Consider the following 20,960-nt stretch of genomic DNA (forward strand, 5'->3'; position numbering starts at 1 on the left):
ATCGAATTCAAACCAGATATAAATCGTGCAGTAAATCAGAATTTTCCGTGGTTTTATAAATATTATCCACATAAAACTAAATAAAAGTCATGACTTTTATTGTAATTGTATGACCTTTTATTTACGTGTTTGGGGACAACAGTCTTTAAACAATATACGAGTATAAAAAAAAATCATAAAGGAGTAAAAAAAAATATAAAAAGAAAGTTTTAAGTTTCAATTATAATTCTATATTATTTTCTAAAAACTTAACATTTTAAAAACTTAGCGACTAGCATTTAATCAAATTTAGAATTCTATTGAACTATTTTAAACCATTATTGCACCACTATTTTTAAAGAGTGAATTTCATTTTGATAAATCAGGAAACTAAAATTTGAAAAAGGAAAATTTAACAATTGATTAAATAGTAATAGATATATGTACAATTTTGAAATAACAATAAACAAGAAACTAATGCCAATATTAAATGATAGAATGAGATAATAACTTGATTAGGTAGAAAAAGAATGAATAATAAATCAAAGTACATAACAACACAAAATAATCTAACCCTATTAACCTGTTAAGATTTTCCACAAATAACATTTTAAACAAAAAATATCCTTCTTTTTAATTCAACATTTTATGGCCGAATGCCGATATTGAAAATTTTAATCATACATTAAATCTAAAACAAGGATAGCAATATGCTAAGTTGACAAGCATTACAAAATTTGAAAATTCTAATCTGAATGTGTATGTAGTATGTGTTTACTGTAAAAGCAGAATGTTCTACAATACCCAACCCGGTCCAAATGCTCTCATTGTCGTTTCCTCTGGGCCGTCGTAGGTTTCCGCTGTTTCTGGGAAGGTGTCTGGCCGCCAAACATGTTGGCAAATAATTCTGAAACTTCAGGTAGCTGGTTCTGGACCGACATCTTGGATTGCAGCTCTTCCATCTCTTTCTTTGTCTCTGGATCCTAATAATAACAACATAGGTACAGTACATTAGTAAAAAATTCCAATTTTATGTTTATTTTGTTGTTTAATAATGAGAAATTAATGATTTTTGGTAGCTTTCGAATTATTCATTACTAGCAACTACGCCCATATGAAGGAAGAGGGGTGGGCGGCCATCTTTTAATTCAAACTTTAAAAGTAAAAAAAAAAATCTGGGGGGAGGGGAGGCAAGGTTTTCTAAGGGCGATTTATCTAGGGAGGAATGTGGTACCCTTCCCTAAAACGGTCATAACCTTCCCTTTACTTATGAGAATCTTTACTGTAAAATAGAACCATGCCAATTCACACATCGCGCTCGATTCATCCTAATATCTATTATAAGTATTTAAGAACATTACTAAAATCATTTTTAAAAAACTGACCAAAAAGTTATAAAAAAAATTTAACAGTTTGTAACAAACCTGCATCATTTTTGGTAGAATTGTGACTAGGAGCAGGGGGAGCAACATCATCATTACCATGGGGTTAAACAACACATCCGTCACCTTCCACTCTTCTCTCTTCTGGAAGTAACGAAACTTGCCCATGGGCTTCAACCTCAAGGGATAGGGCATCTGGGACACCTGGCATAAATTATACATTGTTTTCTTATTGTTTCTTATTAGGTTTACTCTACATGCAATGCAAGAAATAATGAGAGATGATTTAGGCCATATATTTGACGGCAACTATACACTATACAGCCTATGCTTCATTTCATTTTGTAACATTTGATTAAATATTCTGGGATAATGGTAGAATATCAGAAATAATTCATAGTCAACAATCGAAATAAATCTTGTTAATATTTTTTTACAACTCTTAAACGCTATAATGCATTGAACAATATTACCTGGCTTGGCTGAACAAGATTATTTTTTCTAGCTCTGTGTTTTCCCTTTGAGTTGATGTCTACTCTGACAGGTTCATACATATAATCAGGATTTACAACCTCAACCAGGTAACTACCAGAGTTCAATCCCTGTAAAAAATGAAGAGAATTATTTATAAACACGTTATCAAGATAAATATGAAATCAAGATGACACCGATGTGTTAAAGCTCCCCTTTAATCTGAATAGAAAGCTAAAATTCTTTTTAGTTAGCTTTAATAACTAAATTATTAAGAACAATTCATCCTATCAGCATATTAAAAAAATAAATAAAATATAACCATCGAGGTATGTATTTTACAACAAAAAATCAAAAATAAAGAGGAAGAAAACAAAATTTTTGGATAGGTATTAGTTTATGAAAGGGGGGGGGGGCGAAAGTGACACTTTTTGGAACCAAAACTAAAAGTCAACAAAGGAACTCAACTAAAAAAAAAGAGTTACAGGTCTGAGATTTTGCATGGCAGTTGCTTTATATGGGTAAAATATGGAACTATGAAAAAACGGCGGCGCAACAGCCGAAAACCGCATTTTCTCGGCGGTTTTCGGCAGTTGCCACGCCGTTTCTTCACAGTTCCATATTGTACCCCTATAAAGCAACTGCCATGCAAAATATCAGACCTGTAACTCTTTTTTTAGTTGAGTTCCTTTGACTTTTAGTTATGGTTTCAAAAAGTGTCACTTTCGCCCCCCCCCCCCCCCTTTATTGCAAACTTTTAAACATTATCATCGATTTGAATATAAAAAACAATTTAGAAAAAAGATAAAACTTTTCCACCCCTTTTCCTTTCCAAAAATTGTTTAATGTAAAAATATCCGACAACACAATAACGGATGAAAATGACGTATACTGTACAAAATCCTGTAACTGTGCAACTTTAGTTTATACCTGTATCACAAAACTGTTATCCTCCCTGAGAAAGACCCTTCTCTTTCCCCCATCAACTATCACAGTTGTATCAGATAGCCAGGTCAATGATTTTATGTCTGGTGGGGTCAACTTGCCCTGTATGACATACGTTCCCTCTCCACCACCTCCCCCGCCACCATCTCCACCTTCTTCAACCTGTGTGGAAGCTGTAACCGCCGCCAACATACTAAAGCCTAACAGTTGTTGGCTGAGCAACATTTTTTTTCTACTACAAAATCTGTAAAGTTTATAAATATAGTAATTATAATACTTCATTTATTTACAATAGTGACTAGATTTGGTTTACTTATAATTAAATAAATAAATTAAACATTTTTATACTGTTTTGTTTGTGTGTTATGTTTATGTGTTTTGTGTCAATTAAAAGAACATTATAAATCAACGTACATGAAAGGGGTCAATTGCACACAATGATTAAATACAACAAAAACGGTATTATACAATAACAATCTTTTAAAAATTTGAACTTTATAATTACTTTGGCACACTAAACACTTTTAACTAGAAACTTATCTTATAAATAATTTAAAGAAAGAAAGAATAGATGCATCGCTGGCATCTAAACCAAACTGATTTAAACATTTCCTTTCTTCATAGGCAGACTTCAGCTTAGCCCATATTTTGGCTTTGTTCAGAATTGCTTCGACAATAGTTAATATCTTGGTATGTAGTATCGTTGTACTCAAATCTGTCCTGTATAGTAAGTGTATAAATTTGCTAACTAATCTACTTGAGGTAGCTGTGTCACAAGAGCTGCACGTACAACACGAATGTTGTTCAGGACGCTCAGCAGCTTCATGCGTTCCTGATTGTAAATTTTCTGATGCAAGGCACAAACACTGTTTGTCATCATAAAATGAAAATGAAGACATATTAAGATCGTTTATTACAAGAGAATGGGGAGTAAGTCTTTCACAATTTTGTGACTTTTCGCTTGTTTCCTTTTTTATAGTTTCTGTCATAATCACAACATTAGCAAAGTAAACAGAATCATTCTTTTTATTATTTGGCAGAATAACGGCTAAAGCATCGGCCACTTTTCTACCAGTCTCGCGGTCAGGCGACCTAATCTCAAGTCCGGAGCCGGAGAGCAAATTATAAAAGAGACTTCCACATCGGCATCTGCACAATCCAGATATTATCTTCGCCAACAGCTCTATCCGTGGCTCGTCCAGAGAAAGGGTGCATTGTACAGGAGTGCCAATAACTGCAGCCTCTGTCTTCCCAGTAGCTATGGAGGTCAAGATGCTACAGAATTTCTGGTGCAAGCGTAAAAAAATGGAGAGATCGGAAGTCAGCTGCTTTAGGTTGTTAAATGGTTGGCTGTTTGGGTTGGATCGTTGCGGGCCGATGGTCTCATTTGATTTTGCGAGCTCCATCATATCTTATGAAGAAATGGATTTGGTTAATTTGTGTATTACATTTATTATCAAAATATTTATTAATAATTCATTTAGAGTAAACATTAAATTTTTGTTGTGTGAAAAAAGTTCACCTTTTTGTGTTAATGGAGGTCCGCATTTTGTCTCAAGCAAAGTCACAATGTCCTCAATTTTCTGAAAGAAAAAGACTTTAGGTATAAGATTGAATACATTTATAAAATTTATGTATTTCATAATGTTACATTTGGCCAGTATCAAATCTGTCCCCCACCCACCCTTATTTTTAAACTTAATGGAGGAGGGGGGGGGGGGTGGGAGGCTGTTGTCGCTAAGAGCTTTTAGAGATGCCACAAATTATTATTTTTTAATAAAAAATTGTAATCTTTTAATTGTAATAGATTACTAGTATTTGTAGCACTTCAGTAATAACTTTTTTACCTGTGAAAGAAATGGCCAGGATCTAACCATGTGTCCACGCATCTTTGAACCAACAACAATGCTAAAATATCTAAACAGAAAAGAGAGTTTAATTCTAACATTATAACATATAAAATGTGAAGAAAATAAAACGTACTTATTCACTGTCTGTTCGATGCAAAGAAATTAGTAACATAAGATGCTTTGATCTCTTTATGTGCGTCAGTACAATAAAATGTTGACGTCACAGAGTTGCAAACTTAAATTTAAAGAATTTTTGGTATGCACTTAACCTAAGGGTGAGATTTGTTGAAATGTTCTTTAATTTAGACAAAAACAGGAAAAATATACTAAAACTCTTAAAAGTTTCTGATTATCATTTATAGATTCTAATTCAACAAAAATGCCTATAAACTTTAATTTTTTAGGCCTGTCAAATCATAATTCCGACTTTGAAAGAAAGCACAAAGAGATTCATTAAATCTAATATTAATAGGTACCTATGAAATCCTCTCGCATTTTTGTCAGGTAGTCTAAATGTTTGTGTCAAAACTGTCGCAGCTGAAGGTCCATTGGTGAACAATATTCTGCCATGTCTATTTTCTACAACTTCGCAGCTGATAGACTTGACAGCCGCGTCTTTGGCCAGGCCATACACCTCTCCAAGACCATGCTAAAAAAAAGCAAATTGTTATCAATAGCTTGGAGGATACAGATATTTTTTAAATATGAAATGACCGATATTCTTATGGCGCATTGGGCTTGAATTGATGTTATAGGAAATGGGAACGGAAGAAATTCTTCAACCCGTTTAAATAGCTGAAAACCATCCCTTGTCCCTAAGTGGTCCTTAATAGGTAAAATAAAAACAAATTCACGTAATGCAAAGAAAAAATTTCAATACCTGGGTACTAACATAGCTAGCTTGAGCTCCGTGAGACACAAGAGCTTGTAAACCAGCCTCCAGAGAGGAACAATAACTACACCCAGATCTCACACTACTCTGCCCATCCTGCAAGCTAAACTTTCTCGATAACTTTGATGTTCTATCAATCTTGATCTTGTCTGCATCACAATGTTCTTCGATAATTTGATATCTTTTTAACTGACTAATACAATCATAAACAGGTGCGGAGTTCTCAGCCACCACTATTTCATCTGTAGTTGGAGCATCCAGAGTCTGAGTAGAGATGACGACACTAGGTCCGTGGTATTCACAGAAGGTGCAGAGAGCTATGAAGCTGGCCATACCATCCAGGCCCTGCCTTCTTGTCTTGGCAGGGCTCCTCCCCACACATCAACATTATCAATCTGAAATTAAAACGCTAATCAACTCTAATATTTTAATCTTAAAGGATATAATATTATATGAATTTATAAGTATGTTATATTATTATACTTTTATTAGTGATAGAGGATTCCTTGCGGATTCCGGATTCTTAATTTTAGCGGTTTCCGGATTTGGATTCTAGCAGTATTTAAAAGGATTTTTAAAAATATTTAAAAAATTAAGTGCTACATATGTCCTACAAATTAATGTTCTTGGTGTTCTCTATAATTCACTTTCGATAATCGAACCAGGTTTTAACAGATTTTATATGTAATGATGAATATTTGCTTTCAAAAAGAGGCAGTTGAAAGAAAAAACTCAAGGCGTTAATTTTTGCCTACCAATTAAGAATCCGGAATCCGTTATTAAAAAACGGATTTCGGATCCGGATTCCAAAATTGGCCCAAAAATTGGTCGGATTCGGATTGCCAACCCTAATTTTTATATTAACAAAATATAAACATACAAATGTATATGCAACAAATTTGAGTGTTTGTACGTGATATTCTGAATTTTATGTATTATATAGTTATATTTGTGTCTTTTTATCACTATATATAGGTTTCTTCATGAATTTGATTCAAATGATGAAATACCAAACCTTAACTAAGAAAATGCACAAAAACAATATAATTTGAGAGTAGAAAACAAAGAATTTATCACTAAACCCTTATTCCAATAGCCTGTGTTTTTTATGTTTTTATTAACGACGTCTTAAATTATCAATATAATACACGTTAAAAACTATCTTTATATTTTGTTAAAAATTATTTTCATCATATATAAAGTTAGAAATATAATAGGTAATAACTTAACTAAAAAATAAATAAAGTAATGAACTTATCAATCTTCAGATACAACTTTCATTAGTTTTGACCGAAAAAGCCATATAAATGCATCTTTTATATAATATATTCATCAAATGTTTATATTGATATAAAATGAGACAGCTCATTTAATAATTTATCAGCGGCATACGCGCCAGATAAAAATACAAATGTCGTCATCATTTTAATTATCAATTTTTACACAATTAATTAAAAATTTTCATTGCAAAACATTAAATTTTGACAAACAATACTCATTTAAATATATTCTTTCTAAAATAGCTTAACTTGAATGAGAATTAAAGATTTAAATAATATAAAGATTTTTTACAATTAATTATAACTTAAAATATAAATTATAATGTAACTTATCAGTCACATTTTAATAAATATTATGATTTATTAAAAATCACACCTTTATAATATTAAAGCCCCCATAAGAGATGAAATTTACCTTTTCTTGTGTTTCCAGTGTGTATCTTGTGATTTAAATGTTTGTTTAGAATCCTGTATGAAGTACTATATATCCTACTATTTGAATGTTTCAATGTTGCTGTTTTGCACACAACTCACGTGAGACAAATTTCTTTCAGCCGCGTCGTTTGTCGAAATTGTGTCGTCATTGACAGCCTAAATATTTTGGCTCCTATTCAAGAGGATAAAAGTACGCTAAAAAACGCAGAACTATATGTAATATATTCTTTATACATAAACGTACACTGTTTATATGCAGTGTTCTTTTTACATTGTGAGTAGGGAATTGTTTACTTTTTGTGAAATGAATTGTGCTAGAAAAAAAATAAGGAAAAATCTCAGTGTATATAGAAAATACATTTAAAACTTTAAACTTTCAAAAAACAAATTAAAACACAATCATGACAAAAAGATATAAACTAGGACAGACAATTAGTGAATAAGAAGGGAAATAAAAACTCATCAACTTTATAGATTAACAAGGATGACAACATCTATTAAAGCGAAGCTCTGAAACTCTTGTACAGTGTCAGAACTGAATTAGCAGAATATGATGTGTAAGCATAAGCAAATTTGTAAGTATTTATTTTGCAATACTGCTTAAAACAGTCGGACATACTTATATTTTAGGAGATGATTATAGAGTTGCTTTGCTTATTACATTGTACTTTGTTGTCCTAGGCAACAATATTCCAAAAATCATTGGATAATTATATCACATAAAATATTAATTAACGTCAAAAATAGTTAAAAAATCAACATGTTATAAATGGACTTACGGACACTTATGGTAACGATTGTAGAGTTGCTACGCTTCCTAAATCGTGCCTAACTGTTATAGGAATCATCATGGAAAGTTTGAAATCGATAGGACAATCATACTACTGTTACATATACCAGCCACCAGAGCAGTTGTAGATAGTACATTTTAAGTTACTTTTTAAAAGCGAAGCTTTTCTATAATTAGGGCCGGTCACTCCGTACGTCCGTCCGTACGACCGTAACGGATAGCTTTTTTTATTAATTTAGGCATGTTAGAATTGTCCTATCGATTTCAAATTTTGCATGGTGATTCCTTCAGTAGTTAGGTACGAATTAGAAAGCGTAGCAACTCTATAATCATTACCAAAATGTCCGTACGTCTATTTTAAACATGTTGATTTTTTTACTTTTTTAACAACAAATTTTTATGTGAACTAATCGTCTGATTGATCTGAAGCAACTCTGAAATCAAGTCCTAAAAATGTCCATAAACATTATCCTGAATCAAGCAGTTTTTTTCAACAAATTTACTTACAATTTTTGTTTGACCCTTATACATTTATATCATGATTATTCAGTTCTGACACTATACAAGTGTTAATGTCCGTTTGTCCTACCGTTTCAGTGCTTCGCTTTTATGGATTTTGTCATCCTTTTTAATGAAAGGCCGGCCCTTTGGATTACATTACCATAAGGCGCTATACTATACATCGTTACTACACATCGCTATACACCAGGGATGGATGGGACATTGGGATGTGTATTACACTAGTCCTTAAAGTTTTAAAACAACGATTTCTTATTCTTTGGCTTAACAACTTTGGAGACTTTCATTAAATTTGATTGGTTGGTTCATTAAGTTGAGTGTCCAAACGTTTAACCATATATTATAATCTACAGAAGGGGCAATTTGTGTATCATTATTTGGACTGTGCATGGTCTTATCCCTTTAGATCCCAGGCTGTACATTCTTCCAATAAATATCTTGCCAACCCTAATTATAACAAGGATAACAACATCCATAAGTAGCGAAGCTCTTGAATTTAAAAATAAGAACAGTAAAGCAAATAAAAAGAAATAAGGTGCATAACATAGAGACGGACATTGTAAATAATAATGCTTTGTAGTCATACAAGAAGTTATGAAAACAGTAAAAGTGTCTGACTATGACGTCAGAAAAAATTAACATTTCATAGTCAGACACTTTTACTGTTTTCGAAGTTATCTTTAAAAAATGTAGGGCTTTTCCGATAGACCGACGGACAATGTGATTTATAAACATGCATTGGTAAGTAAAATTTTCTTAAATAGAAAAAAAAATATTTCCTCTAAAGAAATTCCATGTACCCTAAAGTATTACTGACAGACTACATACCAAGTGAGAAAATAGTAGAAACTAATCAATCAGAAAAAATCAGTCGTCTATCTAGACCAGCAGCCAAGTAAATAATTTTTTTTTCTATATAATTGTGAATATAGACTAGATCGACAATAAAGATGCTAATACATTTTGCGTAGTCGAAATGATGACAAAAGAATTTCTTTGTTTATCTAAAATAAATAAAAATAGTATTTAATTTATGAGGTTCTTTTTACCACAGAGTGTCCTTTTAAGGGTGTGTATAGTTATTTCTTTCATCGTATTATAAACCTCTTTCCGCGGATATAGAATGTACAATTATTCGGCACCTCGGGGCTAAAAAACTGGTTTTAATCTAATAATTGTACATTTCTATATTCGTAGAAAGCGGTTTAAAATACGATGCTAGACATAGTTTTTTCGTATTAATGAGAACCGGTTCCTGTCCACCGGATTCGAATAAATACGAGAAATATTATTATTACTATCGCCTTCTTTCAATTTTAGTTTTAAAAAGAAAAAGTAAAAAGATATTTTTCTTATGCTTGACATAATGCGGTTATAAACCTGCATGGGGCTGCCATGTACCCAATATAACCTAACCTAAACAAACAAACGAAAAACTGACCCTTTTTGTTTTCAATTCATTTTATAATTAGGAGGGGTTTGGGATGGGAAAACCCTTCTGTGCTTGACTAGACACTTTGAGGGATATTAAAGTTCAAATTTGTGCAGTTTGTTTAAAACAAGGCGCCTTGAAAGGTGCCAGATAGTCCAAAAAGAATTTAATAACAAATGTATTCTTACAGCTTATACCAACAACGACATTATTTTTTTAAAATCACGAAACCTATACGCGATTTTAAGCTGTTGTTGTTAGAATTTATGACCTTTTAATCTGCCCCCCAATTATCGTTTTAGATTTATTTTGCTTGTTGGCTATACCTTATTCCTATAATATTTTCATATATTGCGAAGTTACTCTATAACTCACTATGTCTGTCACTAAGGCTGCCAGTAGAGATATAAATCTAAATCATGTCGAATTAACTCAAGTTAAAAGATACAAAAGAATCTAACTCAAAGAATGGGGGTTAGGCATTACCCCTCACTTCTTGGACTGACACCCCTTGGACTGACACCCCCTTTTGGTCTAGAGGTGAAGCAACCAGAATGACAAAAAGAATAAGCATTTTTTTATTGTCATCAATAAAAAGGTAGTTTTACAAATAAGACAATTAGACAAATGAACACGGCATGCGCGATGCTGATAAAAAAGAATATCTTTAGAAGTCTGAACAGAACAAGGATGACAACAAGCCTAAAAGCGAAGCTCTACAATCAAGACAGTTGTACAAACGAGGCCAGGATGACAACAACCCTAAAAAATTACTCTACAAATAAGATAGTCGTACAAACGAACGTTAATAATTACTGAGTACCATCACTTGAAGAAGCAGAATATTGATTAAGTCTATAAAATTTTTTTTTTTAAAAATAAGTTACAAAATTTACTTATTACAGAATGTTTGTAATGGCACAATTACATAAATTAATTATAGAGATGCTTCGCGTATAATCTTGTATTTGTCCGCCTAAGAATCAACCTTAAATAAATAAAAATAATGGATAATTATATCAAATAAAACGAACCTTCTAGTAATTATGAAAGAGTTGCTACGCTTTTTTAATTGTACCTCATTGCTCCAAGAATCACACTGTAAAGTTTTACATTGATAGAAAGTTTCTAACATACCAAATTAAATTAAAAGATCTATCTGTTATGTTCGAGTGGACGACCCTAAATATAGAAAAGATTATTTTTCAAAACTGGCCAAAAATCTGAGAGGTATTTGCATGATGGAAACTATGTATAAGATTTCTTCTAAATCATTAAATTGTAAAGTTAAACCTTATTTAGACCAAATAGTACATCCTGATCAACATGGTTTTATACCAGGAAGACATATGCACACAGCAAGCGTTTCAATGACTGCTACTATGAACTACATCAAAAAACATGAAATAAATGCACAATTAGTTTCATTTGACATTCAACGTGCTTTTGACCGTGTTTTACCAGAAGTGCTTCATAGAATACTTAAGCATATCTTTCCTAGTGGAAACTTTGCTGATTCATGGATCAATTTAATTTCTAAGGGTAGATTTAGAGCAATTGCTAACAAACGTGTGTCTGAGTTTATTGATATCATTTTAGGGACCCCTCAAGGTGGTCCCTCAGCTGCAACTTTGTATGATATTGTTCATCATATTTTTATATCATGCCTTGACAGTAAATTATTTAAAGCCATTTCTTTGCATGTAAATTCAAAAATTATACCTGCAGCAGCTTTTGCAGATGATTCTTGGAAATTTTATTGCTTCAAAAATAACACAGATGTTGAAAAAGTTTTTAACTTGCTTTCAAAATTAGAAGAAACAACTGGATTAAAAGTAAACTTCACCAAAACTAAGATATTAATTAATGGTATTGAACCTGCTAACCTAGATATAATTGGAAAAGTTCAACCTTATTTTAAACACCTTGGTATAATTATTTCTTTTGATATGACACAAGGAGCAAAACTAACTTATGATGAACTTATCCAAAAACTAGATAGGAAGGCAAAACAGTATCCACTATTTAGTAACTATAGTATAATAAAACGTAGAAACCTTTGCATGTCACTTTTAAATTCCATGTGTTTTCATATTTTTCGTGTCTACTCACCTAATAGTACTCAAACTAAAAAACTATGGAAAGTTATGTCTAAATTCTTGTGGTCATCTAAATCGAATGAAGGAATAAGTTACAGATACAAGGTTGCATCTAAACAAATTGAGCTTAATCTTTGGCAGGGTGGTTTAAAGATCTTAAAACCCGAAAGTCAAAGCATCTCAATTTTTATGCCAAGCCTACTACATCTCCTAAACCATGCCCGTCTATATCCCTCTTCTTCCCTGGGTATACTACTCAAATTCTACAAAGTTGACATCAATTTTTTACTAAACAATTTTGGTGTAAAGTCACTACAAAAAAATCGCAAATTTTTAAAACTCCTATACCCAGGATCAACCAAAATATACTTTGACAAAACAGTACAATTTTTGAAAAATCTAGAATTAAACAAAAACACAATGCTTAAAACATTAATTGTTTCTTCTTTTTGGGCAAAGAGGTTTACAAAAAATCAGATACAAATTTTAGCAGATAACTCACTTGTAACTTTGTTAGATTTACTTGAACACAGAATAATAGGAGATAGAATTATGCTTTTACCGACTATTCGTTCTGACATTCATACTTTAATACAAGATAGTAGATTAGTTAAAAAACTTCAATCTTATGTAGAAGTAATAAGTAGTAAACAAAATATATTATGCCTAGATACAATTGACCAAAAGAAATTAAGTAAGATAAGATTACCTCTTATAAATGTTAATGATTTTAAGCCTTCCATTTTATCATTGCATTTTAAATGGTTGCAGAGAGAAAAGTACGATCAACATGCCCCAAGTATTAAAACAAGGAAAAGAGATGGTCTTTATTTTCCAGATATTGAAAGTTTTGAAAACAGTTTTAAAAAAGTAATGTCATTACCTTTAATTTTGCATTATAAATCTTTCTTAGTAGAACAGCTTAATAGAACTCTTGTAAGCAGAAAAAAGTTAATGCATTTTGGCTTACTTGACAATGCAATTTGTCCTAAATGCAATGTAGATTCAACAACCGAACATGGGATTTTTTATTGCTATTTTGCTAAGTACTTTATTCATGCATTGGCACTATTTCTAGACCAAAAATATAATGATGGGAATCCAGAATTCATTTTTTTAAAAGAAAACTTTTTCCTTTTTAACATCATTTATCCTCAATTCAATGATAAAGATTTTCTTCAAATTTCAACAATCATTTTAGTAGCCAAAGACAGAGCATTGAAATCTAGCAAGGACGAAGCTATAAAAAAATGGACTGTTAATAATTGCTACTCTCAAACTCTTTTTGTTGCCCAATTTTCCATAAAAATTTTAGAAAAAACTTCTTCATATAGCAACATTGCATCTGAATTTTTGAATTTTCTTTTACAATATAAAGATAATATTACTTACTTTCAAACCTAAAAATGTTTTTTTTTCCAATGAAATAAAATTTGAACTATTAATACAAACAAAATATTATACATATTGTTTCATTAATGCGAAATATTTTACTGTATTTTATTATAAAAAAAAAATCCATAAATATTATAGTTTATTTCATGTTATTTGTAATTATATTGAAATAAATTAATTTATTTAAAAATAACCAATCATGACATTATTACCTCTAAATTAGTACGATAATGCGCCTATAATTATGTGCCAAGTCGTCCTAAGAATCATTTTTTCAAAATAAATATATGCCATGTCAAATTTGATCCAAAACAGATAAGAATAATCAACATTTAGAAAATGTAAATCAAACTGTCTGCTGAGCTTTTTATACAAAGTTTAACATCGATAGGAAGGTTCCAACATGTCCAAATTGACGAGTAGAGATATTTTTCACAAACGACGTACTAATACGTCCTTATTATATAAAATCAGAAAATCTCTGGTTTTTGGTTGCCATAGAATTAATAGTATGTTGTTATAATTGTTATTACATTTAATGAAGGCTAGGCCAGCCAAGTTTCTTGGCATTCACAAAAATGGCCCTTAATCATCTTTGTCTAATTTAAAATTTCATGTTGGTAAGCAAATAACAGGGGAGGGTGATTTGTAAGGCAGGGGTGGGGTGGGGGGTAGAAACTAGAAACTTGTTGCTCGCTTTCTTTATTGTGTAATATCAGGAGCGCAGCAACTGTATGATGAGGGTCTGTTAGTGCGTCACATATAGGAAGTTACTATCTTACTCCAGATAATCAACACATTTATTGATAATGAAACACACACACACACAAGTTTCTACGTTTCAAACACACTCAAAAATAAGCAAACTATCCCATACTTTACACACTAGCAAGTTTTTAGTAGCGAAGCTAATCTATAGTTCAAAATGTTCGCCTGTCCGTAAGAGAAACATTGGGGGAAACATGATTTTCTCGGCACCTTTTCAAGATCTGAAATGTTTAGTTAAGATTGCTATGACATATGCCCATCTAATCTATACATTGTTTTGTCCATATGTCTGTTATTTAATCAAGTTTCATTAAGATTTGTCTATTGCGGTGCTAGATCGATTCCTAGATTTTTGGTTTTCGTGATTTTAAAGGTTTCGTGATTTCCCTATTTTATAAGTTTGATTTTTATTGTATGACACTGCTCTATTTAATTTTTTTCCGATATCCATTCATAATTTTTTAGCTTCGCTACTTATGGATGTTGTAATCCTTGTTTTGTTATTGTTTACATCTTTTATTCTTTTTAAAAATGTTGTTAACATTCATTGCTACATATTGATAAAATGCTCCTTGTTTTAATTTATTTTACTTGAAAACCAGAAATATCAGCAAAAAGTAAGTGAGCATATTTTTGTGTATGGGAGGCATGACTTTACATGTGTGAGCGATGCTTTCTTTCAAGGGAGGCTATTTATTTTAGATATGTTGAGCAATTCTAACATTTCAGTATAGAATTAAGACATATTTTTCAGTAAGAACTAATTTAAACAGCTTAAAAACTGAAAAGGTTTTTGTTTTCTCAAAAGTATGTATTATTAAAGATTGAAACCATTGAATGTTACATGTTTTTTTAAGTTTTAAAATCAAGACGATTATTTTAATAACTTTTAAGCTTTTAGAGATATTTATCTGTCTCTGTAGCCAATGATCTCACTATGGTATGGTTCTACTTTGCTCTGAAGCTTATTATTGGTCCCTGCAAAGTATACTATTATTTTTTGGGCAGGATCAACTTATTTCTATGTTATTTTTCGTGGAAAATTCTGTATACGATAAGAACCAGTTTTAATCCAGCAAAATGTATCAAATTCGGAGCCATACTAAGGTGTAATAGCTTTAAACTGTAGTGTAGCTTCGCTCCTAAGAGATAAAAATTTTAGCAAAGAGTTTCTCTTTTATTTGAGAAATGCGTCAGTGTATGTTTTGACATTGTTTGTGCGTAATGGTTTGTGTGTATCTGGGCGCGCGCGTCTGTGTGTGTGTGTGTGCATGGCAGGGGATAGATTATTAAATGCGAATCTTTTCTATACGGTTAGCTTTCTTCGTGGAACGGTTAGCTTATTTGTGGAACGGTTAGCTCTTTTCGTTAATTCAGATTTGCTAAAATTTTCCTATCGATTTCAAACTTTGCATGGTGATTTTTGTAGTATTTAGGTACGATTTAGAAAGCGTAGCAACTCTTAAATCGTTACCAGAATGTCCGTACGTCCATTTTAAACATGTTAATTTTTAACTTTTTTTAACAACAAATTTTTATGTGATATAATTATCAGATTGATCTGGTTTTTTTGGAATACTGATTCCTAAGACAACAAAGGACAATGCTATCAGCGAAGCATCTCTATAACAAGTAAAAAATGTAAGTATGTCATTAAACATTATGCTGTATTTTTTTTACAGTTTACTTTTTTGTTTCTACTTTTATACATTTATATTTCAATTATTCAGTTCTGACAATCTACAAGTGTTAATGTTCGTTTGTCCTACGGTTTTAGAGCTTCGCTAATATGGATGTTGTCATCCTTGTTCCATAATAACCAAACTCTAAAATTTCCTGCAGGCCATTTTCATAGAGAACAAATTCTTATCTTTATTTTTAAATTTAAACGTTTAAATTACTTCCATCTCTAGAAATAACAAGAAATTATAAACATTAAGATTTCTATTTTAAACGAAGAATTTTTATGTTTTTGTTCGTCTTTACACGAAGGATAATCTTATCTTATCGCATAGCTTACATCCGACGCGACGCACCACAAGCTGATTAATTTGATTCCAATAAATAAGCCTAGCTACTCGATATAAAACTTCGACGATTTCTCTCATATGCAATTTTTTCGATAATTATTTTAAATTAGTTTAGAAGAAACCTGAAGTTTAGTTCTTATTAAGGATCTAAAACTCCGCAGGTTTAGAAAATTTATATATGTGTGAGTGGAATTCCCAATTAAATGGTCCAATGATAGGTATAAAGGAAAGCATTGAAACTCCTTTTTTATTTATTTATTTTATGTATGTTATGTTAAGTTATAAATAAAAAATATAAAATTTAGAAAAAGGAGTATTCGAATCATTATTTTAAGTAACGAAGTTATTCTACAATTAACCCTTGTTAGTGCAAAAGAATTTTTATATGTATATACTGTTTTGGTTATGCATTCTGTAGATATTTAACAAGGATGACAACATCCATAAAAGCGAAGCACTGAAACGGTAGGACAAACGGACACTAACATTTGTATAGTGTCAGAACTGAATAATCAGAATATAAATGTATAAATGTCGAAGCAAAATTGTAAGTAAAATTGTTGAAAAACTGCTTGATACAGAATAATGTTTATGGACATACTTACATTTTTAGGACTTGATTATAGAGTTGCTTCGCTTATAATATTGTACTTTGTTGTCCCAGAAATCAGTATACCAAAAATCAGATCAATCGGATTATTAGATCACATAAAAATTTGTTGTTAAAAAAGTAAAAAAAATCAACATGTTTAAAATGGACGTACGGACATTCTGGTAATGATTATAGAGTTGCTACGCTTTCTAAATCGTACCTAACTACTACAGGAATCACCATGCAAAGTTTGAAATCAATAGGACAATTCTAACATGCCTAAATTTGCTAAAAAAGCTATCCGTTACGGACGTACGGACGGACGGACCGATCCTAATTATAGAAAAGCTTCGCTTTTAAAAACATTGAATAATATGACAACAAAAAGAACCAAAAATAAAAAGCAAACAATTTTAAAAATCAAGAACAGCGTTTACAGAAATAAGGGTGGCTTCCCTCAAAGGACCTAGTGGAGCACAGAACCTCTTCCTTACCATTATTTTAAAATGAATTAAAAATAAAGGGGAAGGGGATAATTTTTCGTGTATTTGTTCTTTACCTTAGGCTGGGTTATTTTAGGTACATGGATGCCACACTGGGTTAGCCCCCCTTTCCCAGTGCATGTTTATACATAAGTAAAGATATAAAGAAGACAATCATATATATAGAGTATAAACGTAATTGACAAGAAACCAACAAGATTTATCAAGATCTTGAATTGCTATTCAAGACAAGAACCATTACGGCTATTGATTTCAAAAGTTCCTTACTCCACTTTGAGATACTGAGGTAGTTTCGTAAGGAACTATTATCCTGCTCCAAATGCGAAATTTCTCGGAACAAGATGCTATCTTATATAATTCAAATTACTATACTATACTATACGTCGAATCATAGATATATTGCCCGGAAGTTAACAGAGTCGCATTATTCGAACTAAATTCGCAACCTCGAGAAATGCTAGAATGCGTGAATCGTGTGTGTAAGAATCGCACAGAATTTGTTGTAAGTGACATAAAATATTGAATTCTGTCAATAATAAACCATTTTAAACATTTTTTATCTGAAAAAATTTTTCTAAAATAACTAACAAGTGTTTGAAAAAAATAGAAAGTTTATTGAAAAATTACAAAAATAATATTTGAACATATAGGTGCATATTTAAAGTTCACTTCTCCACAGGTTTGTAAGTTTTATGAAATTCAAAATGCCCAACATTTCATTATAAGAGAGAGAGGTTTAATTCCATTTAAGGCACCAACTAGATTCGATTTTAAAACATTCATTCACAAAGGCTATAATTGGATAAAATTAGATAAAATTACATTCGATTTTGTGTGATAATGAAATAAATTACGCTTATATTCAATATAATAAAATTCGAGATATACTTTTGTAGGCTAATTTACCGATTCAAATCCATTAAATTTCGAACTGCTCTGGCGAAATGAGCGGCACACGTTTCGCTAATCTTAGTCTAAATTCTGTGGTTTGCCTGAGATAAAATAACGGCGTATGCAAATTGCGCCAACGCCCATGAATCATTGTAGATTCGAGCGTTGCGCCTGCTTCTAGGTAGGCCGTTACTCCACCGCACTTAAAAGACGTTTCGGAATATGGCTTCTGGATGCCATATTTCTTCAGTATTTCACGGACCTGGGCCATACTCGAGCTGTACTGTAGAGCTTGGGTCAACTTAGGAAACGTCATTCCATTCTGTGTGTAGACTACAAAGTTCAAATGATGGCGGGGATTTCCAGACTCCCCGTATTCTAGACCATAGTATCTAGCGTAGAGCCTGTAGAGCATCACTGGACAGTACTTTCCCCTAAAACATATATATTTTATTTCATGATTGTAAGCTTATTAACTCTTTCTTTCCTATTTATAGGCGTCCGATAAACGATCAAAGATCAATTAATTATAGCAATTAAAGAGGATGGTGTAAAAATAATAACCCTATTAAATATTTTATTGCCCCTCCTCAATATTTCCCTTTTTGTCGGAGTTTTTATCTACTCAATTTACTTACTTTGTTTCAGGGATAAAGGCATAAGTGCCTTCGAATAGCTGGTCTTGTTTTGTTTTGGGCAACCTCAACCTCACAAAGTGTCCTTTGTCCTCTACATCTCTCTCCGTGATCTGTACGTAGTCGCTGAATCTAAATATATATATATATTTATTATATATACTTTAATTCTTTATAAAGCTAAATGACAGTCATGTAAAAAATTTTAAATCTAGTAAACTTTCCTCCTAAATTTTCCGCCATTTTTAATCTCTTTTATTCATTTTATTGTTAATTAAATAATTAAGATTGAATTTTGCTTTTAAATTCTTTCAGCTAAAATAAATCCCTTTCCCCTTTTCATTTTAACTCGATATTTATCGCGCCGAATAGAAGTAAATAAATATATTCACCTCAGCCAAGTGTGGAAATATGTGACCACTCTCAACAAAGCTCGGAACTCCACTATATCCGGTCGCTGTCCTTCTTCATATTTCTTCCATATTATTGAGTCAATCAGAATCTTGAGTTCCTCCTGTCCAAATGGAGTTGCCTTTCTCGGAGCAGGCTTCGTTGCCGCTAGACGCCTCATCATGCACAACCAGTTGCTACGGCCGCCGGGATCTCGGAGGTTTCGCGCGCTAAACTAGTTTCAAGACTTACTAATGATGGGCGGTATTTTTTGAACCAGGAATAAGTTTTATTTCTAGAAACCCCGTATGCCAAAAATTGTAAAGTTGATTTCTTATTAAAATGGGGGTATGGATAATCATTTGCTTCACAAAATATTTTGAATTCTTGGAGAATCCAATCGTAAGAGCTATGGGTACTAGAGGCTAAATGCCCCGAAAAAAGAGTTTTAAAGGAATCATAAAGATCAGGGTGGGATTCAATTATTTCCCCAATACCGCCCACATCTGTAATACTCAAACCATGCGGTTGAAACCCCCTCTGTCCTAAATATATTTATGTTTAGATCAATTATACTAGAAGAATTTTGAATACAAGTATTTTAGGTTGCAATTGTCCCTCTCAATTATTATAAAGTCCCATTTAGATATTAATTCTCTATTCTAGTAATAATTTTCTACTCAATCAATTTATCTATCCAAGTAAAATTTCTATTTTAACTATTCTATATCTATTCTATTTTATATCTATCTTATTACCTGTCATATCGCCGACGCCATTTTGTTGAGAAACCACAAAGGGATGAACAGGTTCAGGCTGGATATCAATAATCTCCTCCACTATAGCTATGTCGTCGAAATTAGGTATTATCTCCTCCACTTCATTTTCCGCCATTTTACTTTGAAAATAAACAAAATTACATGTATTACAAAAAATCCCTTAATCTAATGAGTCTATTAATTTTGAGGCTGGTTTAATGGACTCCCTTACATTCTAGACATTGTTACTAAATTCTATATTTTTGACCATTGTGACTTCATACTTTTGTGCATAAAATTGATAATGATATATAAATATAATTGCAGACTATAAACTGTGTGTATTTTTTTTCCATTATATATATTACTTATATTCTAAATAATCTTAAGAATAATCCTTATAAACTAAAATGATCATAAAACAGTTGGAAATCTTTACTTATTTTTTAAATAGTAAAGCAATGAACTTCATGCTATGATTGAAGATTGAATCCAATTTCAACTCATGGAATAACATAGGGCGGGATTCAAAGATGTATACTGCTTTGACCATGGGATGATAGTGTTGGCCATTATGGAGTAGAGTCCACCATGGAGAACTTGTCCACATAGGACAAAGTAAAATACATGTTGCATCATTATTCTGAATTCTCCTAATCGTAGGTCCCACTAAACTTACTGGTGGGCACATGAAATAAATCTTGTCAGAAAGTAGAGATTGTGCAAAAAAATTTATGCCGGCGTTTGATTTGTCCAATGAATCACTAAAATAAGTAGAGCATATTTTACTCTCCTCTGATGCAAATGCATCAATATCAGGTTTGACTTGAAAGTATTTAAAAATTGTAGATCAAAAGATCCTAGGTACTCCCCAACGGTCTGAATTGAAAGAGGTTCTTGATCCCGCATCCGCCAACTGTATTC

General features: G+C 31.8%; 3 protein-coding genes across 3 annotated transcripts; all 3 read right to left on the minus strand.

The window, feature by feature from the left end:
• Nucleotides 1–331: 331 nt before the first annotated feature.
• On the minus strand, nt 332–3,040 carry EMC7 (ER membrane protein complex subunit 7). Its single transcript, XM_080156246.1, has 4 exons — nt 2,763–3,040; nt 1,835–1,963; nt 1,404–1,565; nt 332–962 (listed from the first exon to the last, which is right to left on the minus strand). The coding sequence occupies exons 1-4, from the start codon at nt 3,000–3,002 to the stop codon at nt 804–806; spliced, it is 690 nt and encodes a 229-aa protein (XP_080012372.1). The 5' UTR covers nt 3,003–3,040; the 3' UTR covers nt 332–803.
• On the minus strand, nt 3,021–7,349 carry BHD (folliculin). Its single transcript, XM_080156244.1, has 6 exons — nt 7,215–7,349; nt 5,508–5,914; nt 5,104–5,276; nt 4,625–4,694; nt 4,300–4,360; nt 3,021–4,188 (listed from the first exon to the last, which is right to left on the minus strand). Exons 2-6 carry the CDS (start codon nt 5,850–5,852, stop codon nt 3,314–3,316), a joined length of 1,524 nt encoding a protein of 507 aa, XP_080012370.1. The 5' UTR covers nt 5,853–5,914; nt 7,215–7,349; the 3' UTR covers nt 3,021–3,313.
• Nucleotides 7,350–17,978: 10,629 nt separating this feature from the next.
• On the minus strand, nt 17,979–20,321 carry LOC145318216 (uncharacterized). Its single transcript, XM_080159553.1, has 4 exons — nt 20,037–20,321; nt 19,281–19,823; nt 18,892–19,020; nt 17,979–18,687 (listed from the first exon to the last, which is right to left on the minus strand). Exons 2-4 carry the CDS (start codon nt 19,460–19,462, stop codon nt 18,282–18,284), a joined length of 717 nt encoding a protein of 238 aa, XP_080015679.1. The 5' UTR covers nt 19,463–19,823; nt 20,037–20,321; the 3' UTR covers nt 17,979–18,281.
• Between the last annotated feature and the right edge of the window lie 639 nt (nt 20,322–20,960).

This window comes from Acartia tonsa, chromosome 4, assembly GCF_053477335.1.
Source record: "Acartia tonsa isolate MP-2025a chromosome 4, ASM5347733v1, whole genome shotgun sequence".
Lineage (NCBI taxonomy): Eukaryota > Metazoa > Arthropoda > Copepoda > Calanoida > Acartiidae > Acartia > Acartia tonsa.